Below are 21,667 nucleotides of genomic sequence, written 5' to 3' on the forward strand. Positions count from 1 at the left end.
GTGACCTTGCTCAAGGACCAGGGCAGGATCCGTATTTAGGGTGTTCCCCCTTTAGAATAGGGCGGTTTAGCATAATAGGAGATTAGGGTGTTTCCCCTTTAGAATAGGGCAGTTTAGCATAATAGGAGATTAGGGTGTTCCCCCTTTAGAATAGGGCGTATCCTGCTGCTGAGTTCCTCTTGAGTGCTTAGGGTCAGACAGTATATTTTGGGAGACAGAAGCCCATGCGAAGTGGATTTGGGCAGAGTGTGGATTTGAGCAGAGAACGTGGATTCCCCCAGAACGTGTTTGTAGACGGCCGGTGTGAGTTCGGGAATAAAGAATTGCTGTTTGAATCTACAAGCTGTGTGGAGACTCGTGATTTGTGCCCAGCCAGAGACTGCGGCAGTCAGCTTTTTCACTGCCTCGACTAAAGGACCTAACCAGAACAATTTTAAAAAAGAAAAGCTTTTTAGCGTGCTCACAGTTTTAGAGGTGTTAGTCCATAGAAGGATGGCTCTATTCCTGGGGCTCCAGGTGAGGCAGAATATCATGATAGAAGAGTGTGGCAGAAGGAAGCACCTCACATGGTGGTCAACAAACAAAGAGACACTCCACTCTCCAGGTACAAAATATATACCCCAAAGCCACGCCCCAATTCTTATCTCCTCTAGCCACACCCTACTACTTTAATTACCACTCAGTTAATCCCACTAGGGATCAATTCACTGATTGGGGATCTAATCCCAATCATTTCTCTTCCAAAACTTCTTTCATTGTCTCACAGGTGAGCTCTTGTAGGGACACCACATCTAAACAACAACAATTATTAATACACTGTCTGGCCATCACTAAAGTTACTGTGGAGTCATTTACATGACTTTCCCAGAGCATATCTTCACTTCCATTTAAGTTATCTGAGATACTATAAAACTTTTTGATGTGTCTGTGATCTTGGCACTCAACATTTTAACACAAGCCCAAATTATACATTTACTATTCTTAATCTACACAAGATAACTACTTAATAAATTCTTAAAGGATCTTTTGAAAACTTGACAGTCAACCCTGGCAATTATTAAAGGCATATGCTTATGATTAAGTTCATCTGAAATACTGTCTGCTTTTATTTTCCATTTTGTAAAGATTATATTCAGTGGCCTTTATAAGCATCAGAACTTTCAGTAAATGAAGTCATTTGGTAAATGTGTTTTCTGGCAATAATAGTGTAAAATCCTTTAAAGGATTAATATCTACAGAAAGTGTTCTTACAACTGATTTTAGATGGAATGAATCAATAAGCATTATATCAGGAATACTCAAGATAATTTGAACAGAATTTAACAAAGGAACTCTTAGCAAAGGAATAGGTAGGATATAGGAAGTTTACAAGGGAGAGTGCACTACCCCATGGTTGGTAACAGGGAAGCTATTACCCACCCTCAGCCTGAAGTTGCAAGCAGAGATAATGATTTCAAGGTAAGAAAAAGAGAATAGTGTAGAGAAGGCCACCTTCAAAAGTGAGACCGAGCCACCCAACATGACTCTGCAGGGAAGTCCGATTCTGACCTCCTTTTTTTTCTTCCTCTGATCTCCTGAAAGGGCTCTGCATTTGTCTAACTTAAGCAGTGGCCAAAGTAAAATAGGGCATTGTGTAGGTCAGCTTCCTGGGGCAGATGGAAATGGAAGAGAGGAGAATATGGCATGGATCTTCACAGGCAAATGAGTCATCCAGTACAGGAAAGGCTTTAATCTCTTTCCTCTCCTCTTCTTATTTCACATTTTTACACACACACACACACACACACACACACACACACATACACACACACACAAACTCTCTGTCTCTCTCTCATATTCATGAATAAATCAGGCTTTTTCAAAATTCATATACATGGGATCTATATTCTAGTTATATTATAAAGTGATATTTTGCCTTATCCAGTAAAAGAGCCTGTGGAGAAGAGTGTCCATTCCATCATCCCCTGTCTAGGAAGACACCCAAAAACTACTTCCCAAATTCAACATTAATATCCAAATTACCACATGCATGGAAAGGAAAAGAACTCCAGAGTTTTTATTATGCATGTAAATAGAGAATTTTTATCATGTAAATATGGTGTTGAGGTAATAAAATTAATTTTCAGGAGAATTTAATCATTCAGTCTTGAAGATAAGTAGCAATCTGTAGGGTATTTGCAAACCAAAGTGGATAAAGAAAACAAATATCTAAAACAGAGGCCAGAAACCAAAGCACCTTAAAAAAAATACAAAGTAGACTTTCCAGTATAGCCTGTGGTAAATTCTTTCCTTACTTGGTAGTTACAAATAAAAGATGTTTACAGAGATATTTTTGTCAGGAAGCTGCAAAGGTAGGCAGATCTGCTTCCTATGATTGATGATATTGTTTTGCCTTTTAACATGACAGAATTTGTTAAAAAGCAAAAACAAAATGAAACAACTGTGCTCTCAGGGACATCGGGAGCTATGCTCTATACCACAGATGTATAGTATATATTTAATATCCAAACACATAAAAATACATTTAAAATGCTTTTTGATGAAGTAGGAAAGAGAAGACAGTATAAGAGAATGTTGATGGAGACAAAGGAATGCAAGAAGAGGGAAGAAATGTGAGAGAATTTACTGTGAGAAACTGAATTGCTACAAGAGGAAGATTGTAAAAGGAGAAATAGAAAACAATGATTGGAAGGAGAAATAGGAAAATATCAGGAACCCTGGGTTACTGTATTGTTACATATTATCCTAATAATAAGAGAAAGTTGCACTTTTTCTTTTCATAACAGCCAATGAGTTAAGATGCACACACAGTGTGTGAGCATACTCGCACACCCACAAACACACACAGACACATACACACAGATTCTTCAAACTTGTTGGCAAGATACAAAAATCAATCTGTTTCTAGGCTGCCTTCTCAAGTGTCACCCTCTGCTTCTTCAGGGGTGATGATCTGAGGTTATCTAGGAACAACTTGATTAGAGAAAACAGAAGCTATAACAGATGAGCAGCAAAGTATGTAGTAAAGGTAGTGGAAATCTCTACATGTGTCTGGAGGCAGCATTCCCAGATTTCCCACTTCGTTCCTAAGTGTGACACAGGAAAATAAGGGCAACCCTGAAAGATGAGCTCAGCCCTGACTGATCCTCTGTGACCACTGTTATGCATTTTCTTATCCTTTTTTAATCCATTATCAATAAAACCCAAGCAACTCTAGCACTGCACTTTGCTAGACTTGTCAGTTTGAGTATTTACCCGACTTTATCACAAAGTAGTACAAATCAAGTTCCCCTAAACAAGTTTTTTTAGGATGTAAAAGCAAAAACTAGGCAGCAGAAAATATTAGTGTTGTTTGCAATTCTTCTCAATAAAACAAATATTGCTATTGTCATATCTTTCTGTATGTATGTTTAAAAAGAGAAGCTAATATTTTAACAAAGTTTATAAAATACTATTTCAGAGTGTTAATATTTTTAAACAATATCCAATTCCAAAGAAATCTTAGCTTAGAGAAAGATGAAATGGAAATATGAACAGAAGTTGAAAGTATTGATTTAAATTAACAGTAAATTATGAATGACCAAGAGTCAGATTCTTTTCAGGTCTGATTTACAGAAACAAATTTTTAATAACTTAATCATATATGATTTCAACATCAATTGTCTGACACTGACTATCTTTGTCATAATTCAGATCAATTCTGCTCCCAATTGAATTAGCATAGACCAACAAACTAGGACTCAGTTCCTCAGCCACTTCCAAGGCTAATGTTCTGTCTAAGAGATTCCCAAGTCACCCAAACTTCTGATAGGCTGATTAAACAGATTCAGGGATTCCCATGACCCACTCTCAGGTTAGAAAATTTCTAAGAAGGACTCAGAGAATTCAGAACAACCCTATAAATGTGGTTTTACCAAGGATAAAACTCGAGAATAGCCAAATAGAACAGAAGATTTTAAAAAGTATTGACTCTTACACCAGGCTCCCAACACACCCATGTGTTCACCAACATGGAAGCCTCCTGAATCTCATGGTTCAATAGCTTTATAAGGCTTCATTTTTTAGGTATGAATGATTGTATCATGGTCATGTGATTGGACTAAATCTCTAGTTCCCCTCTTCCCCTAAAAGGCTGGGAGGTGTTGCTGAAAAGTTCCAAGTTCCAATTTGTCTATTTGCCACCCCTTTTGTGAACTCAAATAATAATTAAAGGGGCTCACGAATAACAAGATAAAGAAATTTCACTCAGGAAATTTGAAGGGTATTTGTAGTTTAGTACCTACTGGAACCTGATGGCAAAGATTATACAAGAAAAAAATATATATATTTACACTTATACCTATATGCAAAATAATTTTATATAAATAAATCATTTTATAATATAAAATTATTTAATATCTGTTGTGGTCTGCTATGAGATGTACCCCCAAAGATTCTGTGTTAATACAGAAATGTTCAGAGATAAAATGACTGAATTGTGAGAACTGTAACTTAATTAGTTCATCCTAGTTTGAATGGACTGATGGGATGATGAATGTAAGCAGGTGGTGATGGTCAGAGAAGGAGGGTGACTGGGGGTATGCCCTGGAAAAGTTCATCTTCCTTGAGGCCTTTCCTCCTTCTCTCTCGTTCTGCTTCCTGTCTGCCACAGCATTCCCCCACCATGCCTTTCTGCCGTAATATTCTGCCTCATCTTTGGGCTCACAGCAGTTAGTTTGGCAAACCAAGGACTAAACCTCTGTAACTCAGGGTCAAAATAAAATTTCCCTCCTGTAAGTTGTTTTTGTTGGGTGTTTCGTTCATAGTGGCACTAAGCTGACACACAGGAAGGATTTAGGGGTCTGGGAAGGCAGAAATGCAGCTAACTTTAGATATACTTGGTTTCCAGGGATTAAATGATATCTTTTTGTTTCTTTCTCATCAACTTTTGTCTCCATTTTCCTCTAACTTGGCTTTATTCTTAAATGGTTTTGACCATAGTGGGCAATGATGAATTGTAATCATGGATTTTTATTACTATTGATCTTTGCCATATATACATGAGCATTGGCTCTCCTAGTGTCTGAATGAAAACCAAAAACTAAAAAAACTTCCTTTCTCTTATCATGCACGTGTGTGTGTGTGTGTGTGTGTGTGTGTGTGTGTGTGTGTTTAAATCAATCTTTGAGAACATAATTTTATCAGGTTGAGTTTTGTCACTGTTTTATGCCAGTCATCATTCGGTAGGGACTGGGTACTCTGAGTACTGGGCCTCAGTCTTAAGTTCATCATTCTGAACAAGGAACCAGAATCAAATGACTGGCTGTTCCGCCTGTACTCTTTCTATTACTCTTTGCAAGAAAGCCAGTTCTAAGATATCTTTCCTGCTTAGCATCCCAGAAAGCAGAAGATGCCCCCTGCAAGCCTTTTGGAGATATTTCCTTCATGCATCATTTTTAATGAAGAGAAGGTAATCACAAGGCACTGAACTTGAATAACAATACATAACTAGAGGCAATTAAAAAAAACAGTAAAGCCTGGAATCTTAGACTGAGTCATTAAATATTAGTGAGAATAAATATTTCAGCAAATCTCTCTTATTCTTTTTTATTAAAAGTCACACAAAATTATGTTTTATTGCCCCTAACCGTCTTTCTATCCACAATGTTTTAAATATATTTGCAGAAATAAACTTAGGTAACTAAGTATCCATTAACTTCACTTTCAAGATTAAGTCAATGTGTTATTTTAAACCTAGCTTAAAAATATAAAAAAAATAACATCTCTCAACCTAAAAGAAAGACTTTTTTTAAAATTATAAGATTGGGCAAATACTTTTGTTTTTAACTCAGCATGCATTATTTCTTATCACTGTATTTTTAAAGGGTTTTGAGAAGTTGATTAATTTTAATAAAATTTGATAAATCTTTAAGGATATCAAAATGAATCTTTCAGTGAGTCCTTCAGCTTCCTACTTTGAAAAAGCATAAATTTAATGTTTTCTCTTTAAAAATAGATCTCAAAATTTGGGTAATAAGTGGAGAACAAAGAACTGTTTTATTACATACACTATGATTTGTCAATAAAAAGCCATAAATGCTTTCTAATTAACGGAATTTTTGTAAGAAGTGGTCTCTAATGTTTGAAGAGATTACATTTTAAATAGATATATAATTAAAAGTTATTTGACTCTATTGGTCTTACTATTTCTACTGCAAGTGGCATTTAAGTCACAATTAATATTTGTAAAAGAAGAACATGTAGTAACTGATATTGTTGATCTTGACATTATATATACATATTATATTCATTCTTCAGATATTATATTAAATATGTAACTAAGTTATCAAGCTCATGTATTTTAAATTATCTCAGCATAGATACTAGAATTATTTTACTGACTTTTTCCTCATCTCTTATCTTGATCCAACTTGAACAATATTGAATAGAAAATAGACTATGACAGAAAATAGACTTTCATTTTATTTTTAACTTCAACAATATGACCTTAAGAAATCTTGAAAGATTATTCCCAAAAGTTGAAAATTCAGAATTCATAATAATTGCATAAAATTGAATCTCTGGCACAGTAGAAAGAGTGGAAGAGAAAAAATGGTTTAATAAAAATATCCATTTAAGTTTTAATACAGAGAGTAGACATGTCAGATAATTCAATGATCTCAATTTGGGTTGTCAAAGCTCAGGAAAGAAAGATTATCTTAGGTAAAAATTGTTGAATATTTGCTATTTATTGCCTCATAAAATATCAGTATTAAGTATATCAATGACTCCACTTTAAAAATTCACCAAATGCCTGGATTTAAATATCACAATGACAATGCAGAGACAAAATTAACATTAGCGATATGCTTGGAAGATTATAAGAAGAATGGAAGATAAAATTTGGCTTGTAAATGCATATTTGTTTACCCTTTAATTTATTCATACAATGTTTTATTGAACACTTATACTATTAAAGATAAATATGTTTAAGGTCTTTGGTTATAGAAATTATGAACAGTATGTGTATATAAGTTAACGCGTTTGCAACTGAGGAGAAAAAGACCAATTATCATTGTAGACATATATATACATATATACACATATGCATATGTATATGTATGTATATATATATATATATATATATATATATATATATATATATGAATGATCAGATCAAAGAGATAAATTGAAAGAGGCACCATGTTAGATATGTGTAGTCACTGTATGACATAGGAACTTTAGGGGTAGAGAAGAGGGTTTTCCCTTCCTTGCCCATCATAAAGGGTAAAAAATAACAACTCTATAACAAAAGATTGATCAACACATGAAATTCACGACAAGTTTATTTGGTCATGTTTTAGGTGGAAACTTCAAATTAAAGATTCAAAAATTCAGGTAGAATTATCCATTTTTTATGATTAGATTTAATGTAGCATGGATAGTGGTATAGAAGTATGATAGCAAAAAAAATGGATAAGAAATTTCTTAAGGTTGACTCTTACCCAGATAGGTGAGAGAAAGAGTAGTATTTTTAGTTTTCTGAGGATGTCTTTGAGGAAAAGAAGTTCTGTTCTCTAATTTGCCTTGGGAGAGGTTAACAGCAGAAGGTCTGAGAGAAATGTAGCTTTTTAGGGCACTTCTGGGTTCTATCCTTTGAAGTGTCATTTCTGAGCCCCAATAAAATGTAAATTGAGTTCTTTGTTATGAACTGGAGAACAGGAGAATTAACAAAGACTGAGTTTTGAACACTTAATAGAAGTTGAATCAGATACTGAGGTGAAGTGATAATGCACGTAAATTGATTGGAAGGAAACGTAGTATTATAGATTAGGGGACTTCAAGTTCTTTATGATTTGAGGCTATGGTAGAGAGAATGAACTCACAGAAAATGAGGTACAGAGTGAGGGATGGTTCAGATCCTAGTGGAGAATTTTGAATTTAATCTTTGAATCTATGGAAGGATCTTTAATGATTAGTCTATTCAGTGCTAGGTTTTAAAAGATTTTTCTAAGTAGTTATATATTGTATTACTTTATCTAGGATGACTGAACTTAATAATCAAGTGGAGGTTTTATACATTGCACTAAGGTGTGCAAAGGATGCAAACTACCACGGACCAACAGATGGAAAAGTGTAAAGTTGAGCTGCTTTATTTGTTTTTTAATTACTCTGGATATATTAGTGGCTTGGCAGTGCTTACTTAGACACAAAGGGAGGTAAAAAAACAATAACAGGCAGGGATATATATATATATATATATATATATATATATATATATATATATATATATATATATATATATAACTGAAATGTTTTGTGTGTAGCACAGAGTTTTGTACATTAGCACCAGGTTGGTACTGTCACATAATTTGTTGGTAGGAGCACAACAGAGCAGCTTGTAAGAACAGATGAGCCAAGGCACAAATAAAGCAATGAACATAAATCAGAGAAACTTAATTTAGCATTGGACATCTAGATGGTGGTCAGTGATGCTGATCATTATTACCATACCACCATGCACAGCGGAGACTCAAAAATGTTTGTTGATAGTAATTATAAACTCAACAAGAAACATGGCTAGAATTTTTCTCCCCATTTAGACTACTGTTTCCGGAAAACATTTACATTTTCATCATTACCAGAAACAGATACCTTATGTTGAAATATTTTCACCGGTATCTTAACCTTAAGATACACTTGATTATTATGTGTGTTTTTTCCTAAAACGGAGGCAAATTTATTCACACACTGTATTCTATTTCCAGTGGAATGTCTTATCTGTGCATGTGTCTAATGACTCAATATTTGGTTTGATTTTATTTGAAATGAAGGCTTAATATGTAATCCATTAAATTTAAAAATAATATCACTGTGATTTCAGTGTAGAAGTATTTTCATCCAAAATCAACCTCATTGGCTATTATATTGCTAATTTCACTTGAACTTGTGATTCTTACATTAATTAATCATATTGTTTTGTATTAAAAGTTTCAATGTTCTGGCTTGCCTATGTTCACATGTTCCTTTATTATGCCAAAAAGAGAGGAAAATGTATAAATACTTGTTTTTTTTAAAATTTAGAGTCCTGAGTATAAGAAGAGGTAGAAAAAGAACATAAAATCTAAGATAACTTATTCCCACATAATATAGTCAAACTTAATAGAGTTCATTTTGATAACAGTAAGTGACACTAGTGTAGGTGTAGTTCATGCTATTATTGAGCACACATTGTCCCTTGCTGTCTAGACATTGAGTTGGGACTTAAACAGAGGCAACTATTAGTATTTTTAAAGGCTTTGTTTTTTAAATAATAATATCAGTATATGAGTAATACTCTAACTTTTATCTTTGTTGTTGCTCTTATGTTTACAAAAGTTTTCTTGCAAATGGAGGGAATTGTTTGAAATCCTCTGTTATAATTATTCATTTCTGCATGGCTTTTTTGTATTGTTCCTCTTTTCCTCAAACATAACATTTTAAAGCATTTGAATTTTAAGAAAAAAAGGAGGCAATGCAAAATTAAAATACTTTAATGTTTAAGGCATGAACATAATCCAGTAGTTATGTATTTCATATATATTGAAATACAATGTAACACCAAGCAATATGCAATAAAATACAATGGAACAAAACACAATTAATTGATCATTTATATCTAGATGTTTAAAAATGCTATTCTCTAGAATATGTCAACCTCAATATTACCATTCTAGATTATGGTAACATCTTTACTTTGTTTGGTTTGAGAAAGAAATAAGTACTAAAGATAAGAAGTTTAACTCTTTGTTTTTCCATAAGTTGCCATATAAGATATAGGATTATATTTTATTGGTTATAACTTGGTTAAATGGTTATATCTGACTTTTAGAAAGTCTGGAAATTTAGTCTTTATTGAAGTTACATACTCAGGTAAAATTTAGCAAAGAGAGAACAAATGATTAGCTGTCTTTGCCATACTTAGTCACTTGGAGCAGATTAAATTTTGTCCTCTCTTTACCTTGATCTTTGTTTTTAGACAGCAGAAATGTAAAGCTCTTTTTACTAAAAAAAAAAATTCTGTTACACTTTCTTTGAGAATAACAGATTTATTATGTCAATGAAATGCATATGGTAAATGTAGAGATTCAAAAATAATATATAAGTTTATGAAAAAGAGATAATACTGTTCCCCCTAGTGATTTACTACTCCATAAAACATTAGAAAGACCTTCTGTAGCTTGTGTTTAAGTGTGTTTTATAATTTCATTTTTTATAAAGGAAACATCTATATCTAATGTCAGACTTGCCAGAAATACAAAGTTTTCTGGACTCTCACTGCTCTGAAAGAAGTGCTTTTCTAAAAATAAAATGTACATGTTGGGAAAATGTTCAAATAAATGTGCTAGTTGTTACGTTCAAAATCCCATTACTGTTAATGAGATTTGCAGGCGTAACTTGCCCAGCAAGTTACTCTGAAATTTTTCCCATCTGCATCCTAGAAAGATGGAGACTCTTTTTATTTTTTTTTCTCTTTACTTTAAGAAAATCTTTTTATCTGAGCATTTGCTTCTCAATGTATCCATTTGTGCATTGGTGGCATTTATTCTACACCAATGTTGGATTTAAATATAAAGGAAAAATAAGGTATTTGTTGACTGCATCTGTATGAGTCACAAACAACTCACAGGCACGAACTTTAGCACCTTAGCATAGTTGTGGTATGGAACTCCTGAATAATTCATCATAAAAGAACATGAGGTATTCAGAAGTCTGTGTTCATTCAGGGATGTGCTGCAGTATTAGTAGCACAAGGAAGTAAGCCTTCTCTATAAATAATTTACATGAAGCAGCTGATAATATTTTTGGTTCATAATAGAGTTATTTTAATCCCTTTATAGTTGTTTGAGGATATTTTAAAAGTGATGCATTAAGAGAAATTATATTAGAATATGTTTTATTAACATACTATACTATTTCCTATTTTGTATACATTTACTTTGAAGGCAATTAATAGTGATTGTATCCAAATTTCCAAAATAAACGTTTTAAAATAAGCAAATTAGCATTTAACAAAATTGTAAAAGGCTATATACACCATTTCAAAATTATTAACACTGTTTTTATCTAATCTTTCCATAAACCACACAGACTTGTTACTTCATGAGAAATAGAAAATTGATTTATATCATTCAGGAGTTCTACAGGCTATATTTTTTATTATCAGAGCTGATGCCTTTGGCTATTTCCTTTCGTTGATTCTCTATAAGAAAGGAAAGAAAGTACATATAACATTCACCCAAGGAAACACTTGCAAAAAACCCCTGACCACCACCATGTCCCCCAAACTGTCTTACTCAGTCAGGAAAGTGTTATCATTGATTGGATTGTTCTGTGTTCTCTTGGAGACATAAATTCGGATGGAAGCCTCTTTTCTAGCCTATTTTTCTGCTTCCTGATCCTGCCATGAACTGAAAGTCTTTACCAGCTCTTTTGCATGATATTCTGTCTCACCTTAGGCCCATAGCAATGGAGTTGGCCATCTATGGTCTGAGACCTCTGAACCTGTAAACCCAGAATAAACTTTTCCTCCTCTAAATTGTTCTTGAATATTTTGATCACAGTGATGCAAAGCTGAATAAAACAGGAACAGATGCACTTTTTCCCCAAATATTTTTGACATGTAGCTGGCTGAATCTGAAGGTGTGAAACTCATAGGTATAGAGGACTAAATATTTCAAGACAGATGATAGAATTAATGTACTAATAGGGAAAAAACTCAAGTAAAATGAATGAATCTTATGAATAAAAACTGTTGGTATGTAATAAAAGCTAATAGATGAGAACATTATATTAATAATAAGATAATGATTTCAGCCACTGCGTGGTATGGGGGATGCTTTCATTCTTGTCTGTTGGCAGCATTGTGCAATCTTCCATATAGATCAGACTTAGAATATGTAATGAATTCTGCCCTCAGAAAGATTGCAGTCTTCGGCTGCTTTGCATTAGACAACAAAATATAAACGAACAAGTAAAGTCTTCATATTTTATATGCCCAGAGAAGAATCTGGGAACATGTTTTTCATTGAACAAATTAAATATTAGACAAAAATGATGAAATAAGAATTTCAAAGTTATTTATCCATAGAAAGAATCAGTGAAATACCTGATTCTGCAGGAAAAAGGCACAGAAACAGAGATTTCATTTCAAAGTAAGCAAGAAGGTCAGAAGGCATGGTATGCCATGATGGCTCCAGGAGTCATAGAGCTGGCATGACTTTTAAAAGTTATTCTTAAGGTACTACATGTTCAGGGAGGGAGTGTGAAACCAGCAAGTTATCTTTCTTTGCCTGAAGATAGTCCAGTAGAGCAGTCACGCAGAAGTGGGAAAATGAACATCCTCACCCTGAAGTGGTAGCTAGATGGTGATCCAACCAGTATGAACTTGATTTTTTCACCTTGATGCCAGTGAGTTAGTTATGAAACACCTGGATTTTGTGGAAATGCTAAATGCAATGATTTTGGTTAGCGAGATTTTTGAAATAACTGGGGTATCTTTGAAAATATAATGGAAGTCCTTTGCACTGGTAAGAGGATTGGGAAACATGAAACAGGTGGTGGAAGAAGTTGTAGTTCAGTAGGAAAACCCCATTACTAAGGCAGATCGGAAGGTTTGTGACAAATGAACTAAAACTTTAAAGAAAACCTGGCAGTCATGACACTACAGGCCCTGCAGAGGCCCTTCATGTGGCCCCCAACCTGTTGACTTCAGTTCTGTTCCTTTTGGCACCGTTCCCACCTTAACTACTCAACATCACTGGGGCCAACACTAATTTCATCAGCTTCAAATATTTCTCATGGTGCTCTTCTACTTTCCTTTCTCCATTTCAAATGCTCTCTCATCCTTAAACTCCTGTTTCAACCCTCATTCTCTACCAATCTTCCCGTTTACCCATACCTCCAGACCTCCTTCCTCATGAAACTCTTTCCTATGCTTTCTTGGAAATTTACTGTTGTTCTCCTTTTCTCTCCTCTCCTCCTGGAATCTCTCATTTTCCCTCTTCTACTCTCTTTCTCTTCTCTCTCCCCCTCTCTCATTTTACCTTTTCCACTTAAGTGTTGTCATTTTACTTTTATCATAAAGTCATCAATAGCATCCTGTACATGTATACATTACGAATATACACACATGCTGTATCTACTATGTACTATATTTAACGCTTAAATAGTTATTTATTTATTATATGTTAAAGTATACCTAAACTTTGGCATTTGTTTTTTCCCACCTTTATCATAGCAAGTTATGTGATTAGCTGATATCAATAGATTTAGCTATAGCTTACTTATTTTAATTTTGAATTTTATTATACAAAATATTTTATTTGCTGATATCTCTGATAACAATCCATTGGTTGTTTTTATTTTATTACAACAAAGCTACAGTACATATTCTTGAACATTATCAACCTGTATTCCTTGAAGGTTCATAATAAGATGATGGGTACCATGAAGAAGGATTATTTCTCTAAATTCTGTATGGTATGAAGCATACAGATGACTGTATTTTGTAGCATCCTGCTGACCGATTAGATGGAGAGCTGCAGCCTCTGTCCTATTTATAAAAAGAAACTACTAGGGAGGTAGTGATCCTATCCTTGGGTATTTGATACCACATAATAATTATTCATGTCTCAGAATCTATCAACTAGGGTTCTGTTGCATTCTTCTTTATTTATATAACACTTACTCTGTTTCTTTTCATTTAATTGACACATGTCAATTTTACTGCTCTATTCACAATGCTAAACTTGCTTGCAAATAATGTCATCTATACAAAAAATAGCTTTATATTAATTTCCCTTCCAGTGGCTCTTTTGTAGAAGTACATGATTTATTGCCATTTTGCCAATTTATTCTGAGTAAGGAAAGTATGTCCTCATTCAATGGTGTCTCTTGGAAGCATTTCTTACAGTGTTTAAGTAGGTCAGTGATGTGCCCATCTCTCATGTTAACTGTCTCACCCATCTTGGTCTTCCTGCTTTAAAGGTTGCCCTTCTCTAATGAATCACCAATCTGCAGCTCACAAAATGATCCTGTACTCCCATTTCTTTGACTGTGATTCTTTTTCCATTTCTATCTTCCCACACTTTCAGAATCTAGACAGCAGACTGGAGAATATCAGCTTCTATGTCAAACTATTTTATCAGAAAGCTTTTTATTAGTGCTCTCTGACCCTTCCCATCTTCTCCTTGCTGATACTTCAAGAAAGTCTCACCTACCACATTCTTTTTTTCAATCAGCCTACTTCACCTTCTTTTCCTTCAGTGCCTTCTCCACCTTTGCTTATGAGAACTTTATCCTATGAGTGTATGCTATGATAATTTGATTTATGAAAGGTAAAGGGTGAAATAAAAAGGAAGGAGAATATTATCATTTAGGGACATCTACTATCAACATGTTAGTATGTTTTCTTTATTTTTTCTGTGTTAAAAAATTCAGTTCCAATTGTAAATATAATTTGTATTACTTCTTTTTTTGATAACTATTATCTCACAAGTTTCTATGAATGCTAAAATTTCATGGCAAACAACATTTCAGAAGAAAAGAACAGTTCATGGAGATAAGGAACTCTACTGTATTTGAAAATATAGTTACAAATGAAATTAGTAATATGACCAAAAAATTCTAACAAAGAACCATAAATTGGGCTGGGTGCAGCTTATGTCTATAATCCCAGAGCCTCAGCAAGCTGAGATAGGAGGATCAGAAGTTTAAAACCAGCCTGTGAAATTTAGCAAGGCACTAAGCAATTCACTGAGACCCTGTCTCTAAATAGAATAGACAAACTCTAGATAGGGTGCAGGGGTGGGAGGGAAAGGGAGGAGGCATGGGGTAAGAAATAATGGTGGAATATGATGGACATTATTATCCACAGTACATGTATGAAGACAAAAATTGGTGTGAATATACTGTGTATACAACCAGAAATATGAAAAATCATGTTCCATATGTGTAGTAAGAATTGTAATGCATTCCACTGTCATATATGAATAAACAAATTAATTTAAAAAATAAAGTAAATAAAATAAGGACTGAGGATGCTTCTTAGTGGTTAAGCACCTCTGGATTAAATCCCCAGTAATAAAAAGAAAAAAAAAGAAAGAGTCATACATTATTAGTGATATGGAACCATGGTGAGGTAGAAATACTCAACCCCTTTAAATAGGAAAACATCATGAATGATCATGTTCTGTATAGGAACGAGTAAATGAAGAATTTTTAAAGATACTAAACTGAAGTTAATATGGAGATGGGAAATGGAATTATTATATATACATAAGATGAAAGTAGACATTTTATATCAAAGTCAAGATTTTAATACCAAGAAATATTTGCTGTTATATAACTAAACCTAAAATTAGCATTTGAAAGGCTTAACAAGGAACAGTTGTCCTATATGAAATGTTCATTTCAGTTCCCAATTCCTTATTCATTAAGAGATACTAACATCTCAGGATTGGGTCCATTTCTAGAAAGGAACCTGGATATGACCCTTGTTCCTCCCCTAAATGATTAATAATTATTCCTTACATTTGTAAAACAAAAGTGTTATAAGACCACTTTCAATTTAATTATCTCCTTTTATGCTCTCAAGAAAGCTCTGAAGCAAGGATTATAATCACTCTATTTATGAATAGATAAACCAAAGTCAGAGAGGTTAAGTGATTTACTGAAGATGGTGCAGTTAGCAAAGGTTACACAATTCTGGACTTCTGAATCAGTCAATTTTTATTTTTTAAGTCATATTTTTCTCTAATGTTAGGGAGGCAATCTACCATAAGCATGACAGAGAATGTAGAGAATCTCATCTTGAATGTTTAAGATTTATTTCTTTATTGGTTGTTTGATATTCATCCTAGCATGTAGGGAATATACTTTCTTCTTTTGCATATAGGAACAACTTTAGTAGATATGAAATATCTTCTCAGCCTACCTGCTATTATTCTGATGTCCTCTGATAATTACCATTGATAACAAATCATTACTATTGATAACAAATTCTTATTTTGAGAATTACTTTCTTGGAAGCTTCTAGGATTTTAAAATATATCCTTTGTGTCTGTGTGTGTGATGCTGGGGATTGTATCCCAAAATTACACACATTCTAGGGAAGTGGCAAATGTTCTACCACTGAGCTATACCACCAGCCCCAAATATATTTTTAAAATATGAAAACTTTCAAGAACCTGCCTACTTGAGGGTTTACTAATGTTGTTTATGAGCTGGTGTGAGCATTCAATCTTCTTTTAAACCACATTTTTTTAGGATTTGTTTTTAATCATCAGACTCCCCATTATATTGATCCTCCATCTTATAGAACCAACCCATAGAACCAACCATGCCATAGAACCAACCCCTATCATATCTATCATGCTCTTTCCTACTGTTTAATACAGTTTGCATAATATTATTAGTTCCTAATAACTTTTCAATTTTTCTTTTAATAATTTTATTTTCATTCTAGGATCTGTGATGCTCTTTGTTATCTCCTAACCCAGATATGTGTGTGAGTGTGCGCATGAATGTACACACACATGTGCTGTGGGCTGAACACAGAGCCTCACATGTGAGAAGCACTGAATTATCTCCATCCACTCCAATTCAGATTTCAGCTGCATTTTTATTTCTTTAAGATTTTTTTAATGATTTTTCTTTCATCTCAATTTTGATTACTCTGTTCTTATTTTTCTTTTTTTTTTCATTGAGACCATCTTTCTTGGATTCTACTGAGAATATTGCTAAGAAACTGTCATCTAGAGTAATAGCCAGACATGGAAACATGTCCCTTAGGGTTTTGTTCTGTTTGCTTTCCATGAATAAGGAAATTTTATCCACTCTGTGTTTTCCAACAGAATGCTCAGATTATATTGAGGCTACTTTCCATTAACATGAATGTTGGATGTATACTCCTTATATACAAATGAAGGGGAAAAGTTTTGTATAGCTCCTGAACCAATTCCTGTGTCTCCTTGAAACACAAGGAGATCTATTATATTAAGATATAGTTTTCTGCTACTCTTGCCGTCCTTGGCCCAATATTCTGAAAAGAGGAGACATTTGCACAATGAAAATTCCCAATAATCACAAGAGCAATGCCTGAATTAATTGCTTCCATTTTATTTTAAAATTTTGAAATTTGCTTCCAGGTGCCACAAGAAATTGCCAATTTCTATAAACCCTGTTTTACAATGTATCTAGGGCAGGTTTTCTAGGTATGATAAACATATAAATTATTGTGAACAAAAGGAAAATTTGAGATTGAAAATATGCTCTGTTAAGTTATATAGGAGAACTAGTTATACAAGGATTGTTCCAGGGAAAGTATGTAGTTTACTCCCCTCAATTCTAGGGTGTTCAGATGGATATACAGCCAAGGTACTTACCCAAGAATAAGGAGAATAATGTTCTGTTCCTTGCAAGTGAAGCCACTATATTCCGGAAGGTTGGATACTAAGTTTTCAAAGTGGCAAAAGTCATGCATATTTGGAGCAAAGGAGAGATTCTTAAATACTTTTCAATGCTGTGATGTGGAAGTTTGCTTTTGAAATTTCATAAGAGAGGCAACCGAACAATTCATTATTTTAGTTCAGTTTTCTTGATCTTGTAGATCTTTACCTGAAATGCTTGTACTACACTGATGTAGTATGTATTAGTATGTTTTTAATAAGTTTGCACTTTTTCTCTGTCTCTATAATAATTTTTTGAATACTGGGAGAGAGTAAGCCAGGTTGTAATAGGAAAATTTTATTTAATATTCTGTTTCTGTCAATATAATAATGTGTAACCTGAATTGCATATTGAAATAACACATTAATTCTTTATGTATTGCCTTTAATAAATATTTATTCAATTTTTCTATCATTACTTGTCATATATTAGAATCTCTTACACTGTATGGAACAATAAATGGTTTTAGTAAATGTTTATGCTGAATATCTACTTATGTATCATCCTTTTTAGCTTGCTTGGAATGTACTCAAAACTACCTCAATGAGTAGATGCCAAATATTTTGCTACTAGTAACAAAGTATGTACCATATTTTTAAAAGTTTCTAATTATCATATTTTCTTTAATGATCATGTTAAAGCTTACCTGAGGAATTTTAGTACATTATCTGGTGTAGCTAATTGTATTCTTCATTTCTTGATAACTCTTAATTCTATCAGTATGAGCCAATTGGATATTGCTCCCAATGCATGTGTAACCTTGGAGCCTTCCTCAAAGACATTTAGTAAATAGATAAAGTCAGTTTAAGCAAAAGAAGTTTCAAAATATAAAATTGTGTCTTCATGCTCATGATCTGGATCTAAATACTATGCCTGGTTGTAGCCTATGTGCAATTTCACCCAATTTTATTGATAATATGGAATAGAAATTGCAAAGTGGTACTGATACCAAATTTAATTAATGAAATTTTCTTTTGCCTCTGAATTTTTGGCTGGCTGGGCTATTGTGTTCTCTTGTTCTAAAGCCAGGTATCTAGTCTGCTTGGAGCTAAATTTCAATTCCACTGAGGAAAGTGGTGTTACCTTCAAACATGATTTTTCAACATTTCTACTTTACAAAAATTATATGCAGCATTACAGAAACAATTTGAATTTTTAGATACAAAATGTTGGTGTCGTACAATAGTGGGAAACTTTAATACCCACTTTTAACTGTAGACAGATCATTTAGATGTTAAAACATCAAGGAAACAGTTAAATTACACCCTAGACCAAATGTACCTGACTGCCATCTAAAGCATATTCTGTTCCAAAATTCAGGATACATATCCTTGTCAATAGTCCATGAAATATCCCTATTCCCTCCAGAAGTCTAACAGAAATAAAAGGATGTAGAATGCTGGTAAATCTATGGTGTTGGGTAAGTAGTAAAGACAAATTGTAATTTAGCTTCCTAAATGTATATGTTATCTACTGTTTCATTGTTTTACTAGGACAACAGAGAAAGTAAATAATTGTGTTTGTTGGTCTTATTCCGTATAGTTTAATTTATTATTGACCAGAGGAACATGCATATATTTTGTTTATTTGTTTTAGATTCTTCCTTACTTAGATTAGCTCTTAGGGTAATTCATTAATTCTCATATTTAGTCATTTCGGCAGCTCATTATTTTTTAGAATACTTATTTTTCAGACTATTTGTATTTGTTTAAAATAAATAAGGTACATGAATTTCTTTAATGTGTAATTTAAATCAATAAAGCATCATTATTAAGTGGAAGATAGGATGAGAGGAATTTAAATATTTACTAGTATAACAAACTATCTCTGGTTTTACTTTGAGTTACAAAAAAAAATCACAATTTTTATTTCCAAACTGGAAACAAGTAGTATTGAGCAAAACGTCTTGGCTAAATAGATAAACACATATGATCACAATCACTGTTAAAAAAAATTAACCATGTATATCATAAAATTATCTTAAATCCTAGATTGGAGATTATTTCTGGATGCCATTGATAGAAATTGAAAAATTATTTACTTATGTGTCATTACACATATTTTTTTCTAGTGTCTAGAGAAACTTAACTCAGAAAACTATTGTAGAAAATTATTTTAAGTAGTTTATTAGGGAAATGCTGTGTTTCCTAATTTTGGTTTATTCTTCTATATATTTTATATACTAATTTGATATTTCATGTTAACCAGACTCTTTTTCATTTTGTTTTAGTGGGTGATGATGCTTAGTTTTGCCTGGTTTTGTTCTGTAAGAGAAAATGTAATATTTTGCGACCTATATGTTAGTGTCCAAACTTCAAAAGAATAAAAAAGAAGCAATTAACTTTGTATTTGATGCTGAAAATTCATAATATAATGATGACTTCATAAAAAATATCAGTTTCAATGAAATATGCTTGCTTACTGCAAATTTATATGAGACTCATGATAAAGAAAAAACATTTCTGCAGCTTTTTATTTGTGGGGGCGGGTACCAGAGGTTGAAATTAAGGGCATTTGGTTACTGAGCCATATCTATAGCCCTATTTTGTATTTTACTTAGAGACAGAGCCCCACTGAGTTGCTTAGTGTCTCACTTTTGCTGAAACTGGCTTTGAACTTGCGATCCTCGTGCCTCATCCTCCATAGTCACTGGAGGCAGGTGCCACCATACCCAGCATTTCTGCAGATTTTCAAGGTGTGGTGTGGAAAGAGGCCACTGGATGGGGCAGCAGAAATCCCAGTTCCTTGGTCAACACTCTCAGTAACTAGCTGTACCTTGGAATTGGCAGCCACTTCAACTTTCTAGGCCTCAGTCTTGCCTTTCTAAGACAAGTGAAACCTCACAATCTTCAATGTCATGTCTACACCAAAATCCCAATTCCACATGCTTATGTGAGAGGAATACTAAATTCCAAGTATCTTCACATTGTTTTAAAAACTACGAAAAATGAAGCACAATGAGCAGAATATCCAAATACAATGATATCATATAAGTGAAATATGAAGATTAGCTTATGATTGTCATTTTAGAAATGTGAAAGAGACTTGTCTAGGTAAAAGTGACAAAAGTATGACAGAAAATAAAAAGCACAAAGTTAAAGCCTTATAATATCTGCAGAATCCCTTCTATTTTTTACTTTTAACCACAAAGGGGTCATTCTTCCCTTTTTCATGTCCTTTTATAAATCCAGAAATCAGTTCTGTACTGTTTCAAATCCAGATATGTTTTTCCATGTGCTTAGATAATTTGCTGTACCACAAGGGTAGACATACAATGTACTTAACTTTTGTATTTAGCAATATAATGATGTAGTACTTGGTTTTCATGGTCTGTGATAGATGTCATTTACAATGTGTCCCTTGATAGATGTAATTTACAAGGTGTCCCTTTTGGACTCTGCTAACCCTTTTCTCATGGGGATATGGCAACAATCTTATTTTTATGAATTAGAAAACAATCATTCTTCCAGTAAAGCTATGTGAGACCTGCACGTGAGCACTTTATCAATCTAAATTAGACCATAAGCATTTTGTTCAGTGAAGCATAGGCTATAGTTCATTGGTTCAGTAAAATTAAATAATTATCATGTTAGAATAACAGCACTTCTTGAACTTCTTGAATTCATTGGTCAATCCAGGAATGAATCCATAGTTTTCTTCACAGAATGGAATAAAAATTAATGTTCCTTTGATGAATTAACAGAATTTGCATTTACTAACTTAAGTTGGAATGACCTGACCTGAAAAGTTTCTCAAGAAAGGTCCTAGAATTCAGTAATTTTGTCTAATCTAAATAGGAGAAATGTAGTTGGCTTATAAAACATCATAAGTTTCAATAGAATACATATGCTTAATGTTATTCATACTATATTTAATATTTTTAGTTTGACCTTAGCTTCTGAGTCTTAAGTATTAAATGCATTGTGAGTACATCTAATGGAAAAATTCAAAAGACGGATTGAAATAAACAAGTATACTTTAAAAAATCCTTTGCCAGCAAATAATAAAAAAGAAATAAGTAGCAGTTTGGGAATTTGTAGTATGCTGATAGAAATATTTCTAATACTATGGTTTTTAAAAGCTGACATGTCCTTTTTTTGACTTCCATCACTGTATATGGATCTATAAAGAACTAAAGAGAGGATTTTGATTTTTCTTAAGAGTGTTTTTTCAGTAATCAAAAAGAACTGGTTCCATT

At 33.2% G+C, this 21,667-nt stretch overlaps 1 protein-coding gene across 8 annotated transcripts in view; it reads left to right on the plus strand.

Annotated features, from left to right (window-relative positions):
- Positions 1 to 21,667, plus strand: part of LOC143387505 (3',5'-cyclic-AMP phosphodiesterase 4D-like) — a 200,365-nt gene that overhangs the window by 58,876 nt on the left and 119,822 nt on the right. The window contains exon 6 of one of the 8 annotated variants that reach the window (XM_077108414.1): positions 16,487 to 17,204. The exons of 6 other annotated variants lie outside the window; for them this stretch is intronic. In XM_077108414.1, coding sequence (XP_076964529.1) covers positions 16,487 to 16,515 — 29 coding nt within the window. In that variant the 3' untranslated portion in view covers positions 16,516 to 17,204. Of the gene's footprint in view, positions 1 to 8,022; positions 8,157 to 16,486; positions 17,205 to 21,667 lie in introns of those variants that run through there. One more of the 8 variants, XM_077108417.1, reaches the window with a different exon arrangement.

This window comes from Callospermophilus lateralis, unplaced genomic scaffold, assembly GCF_048772815.1.
Source record: "Callospermophilus lateralis isolate mCalLat2 unplaced genomic scaffold, mCalLat2.hap1 Scaffold_66, whole genome shotgun sequence".
In the NCBI taxonomy this organism is placed as follows: domain Eukaryota; kingdom Metazoa; phylum Chordata; class Mammalia; order Rodentia; family Sciuridae; genus Callospermophilus; species Callospermophilus lateralis.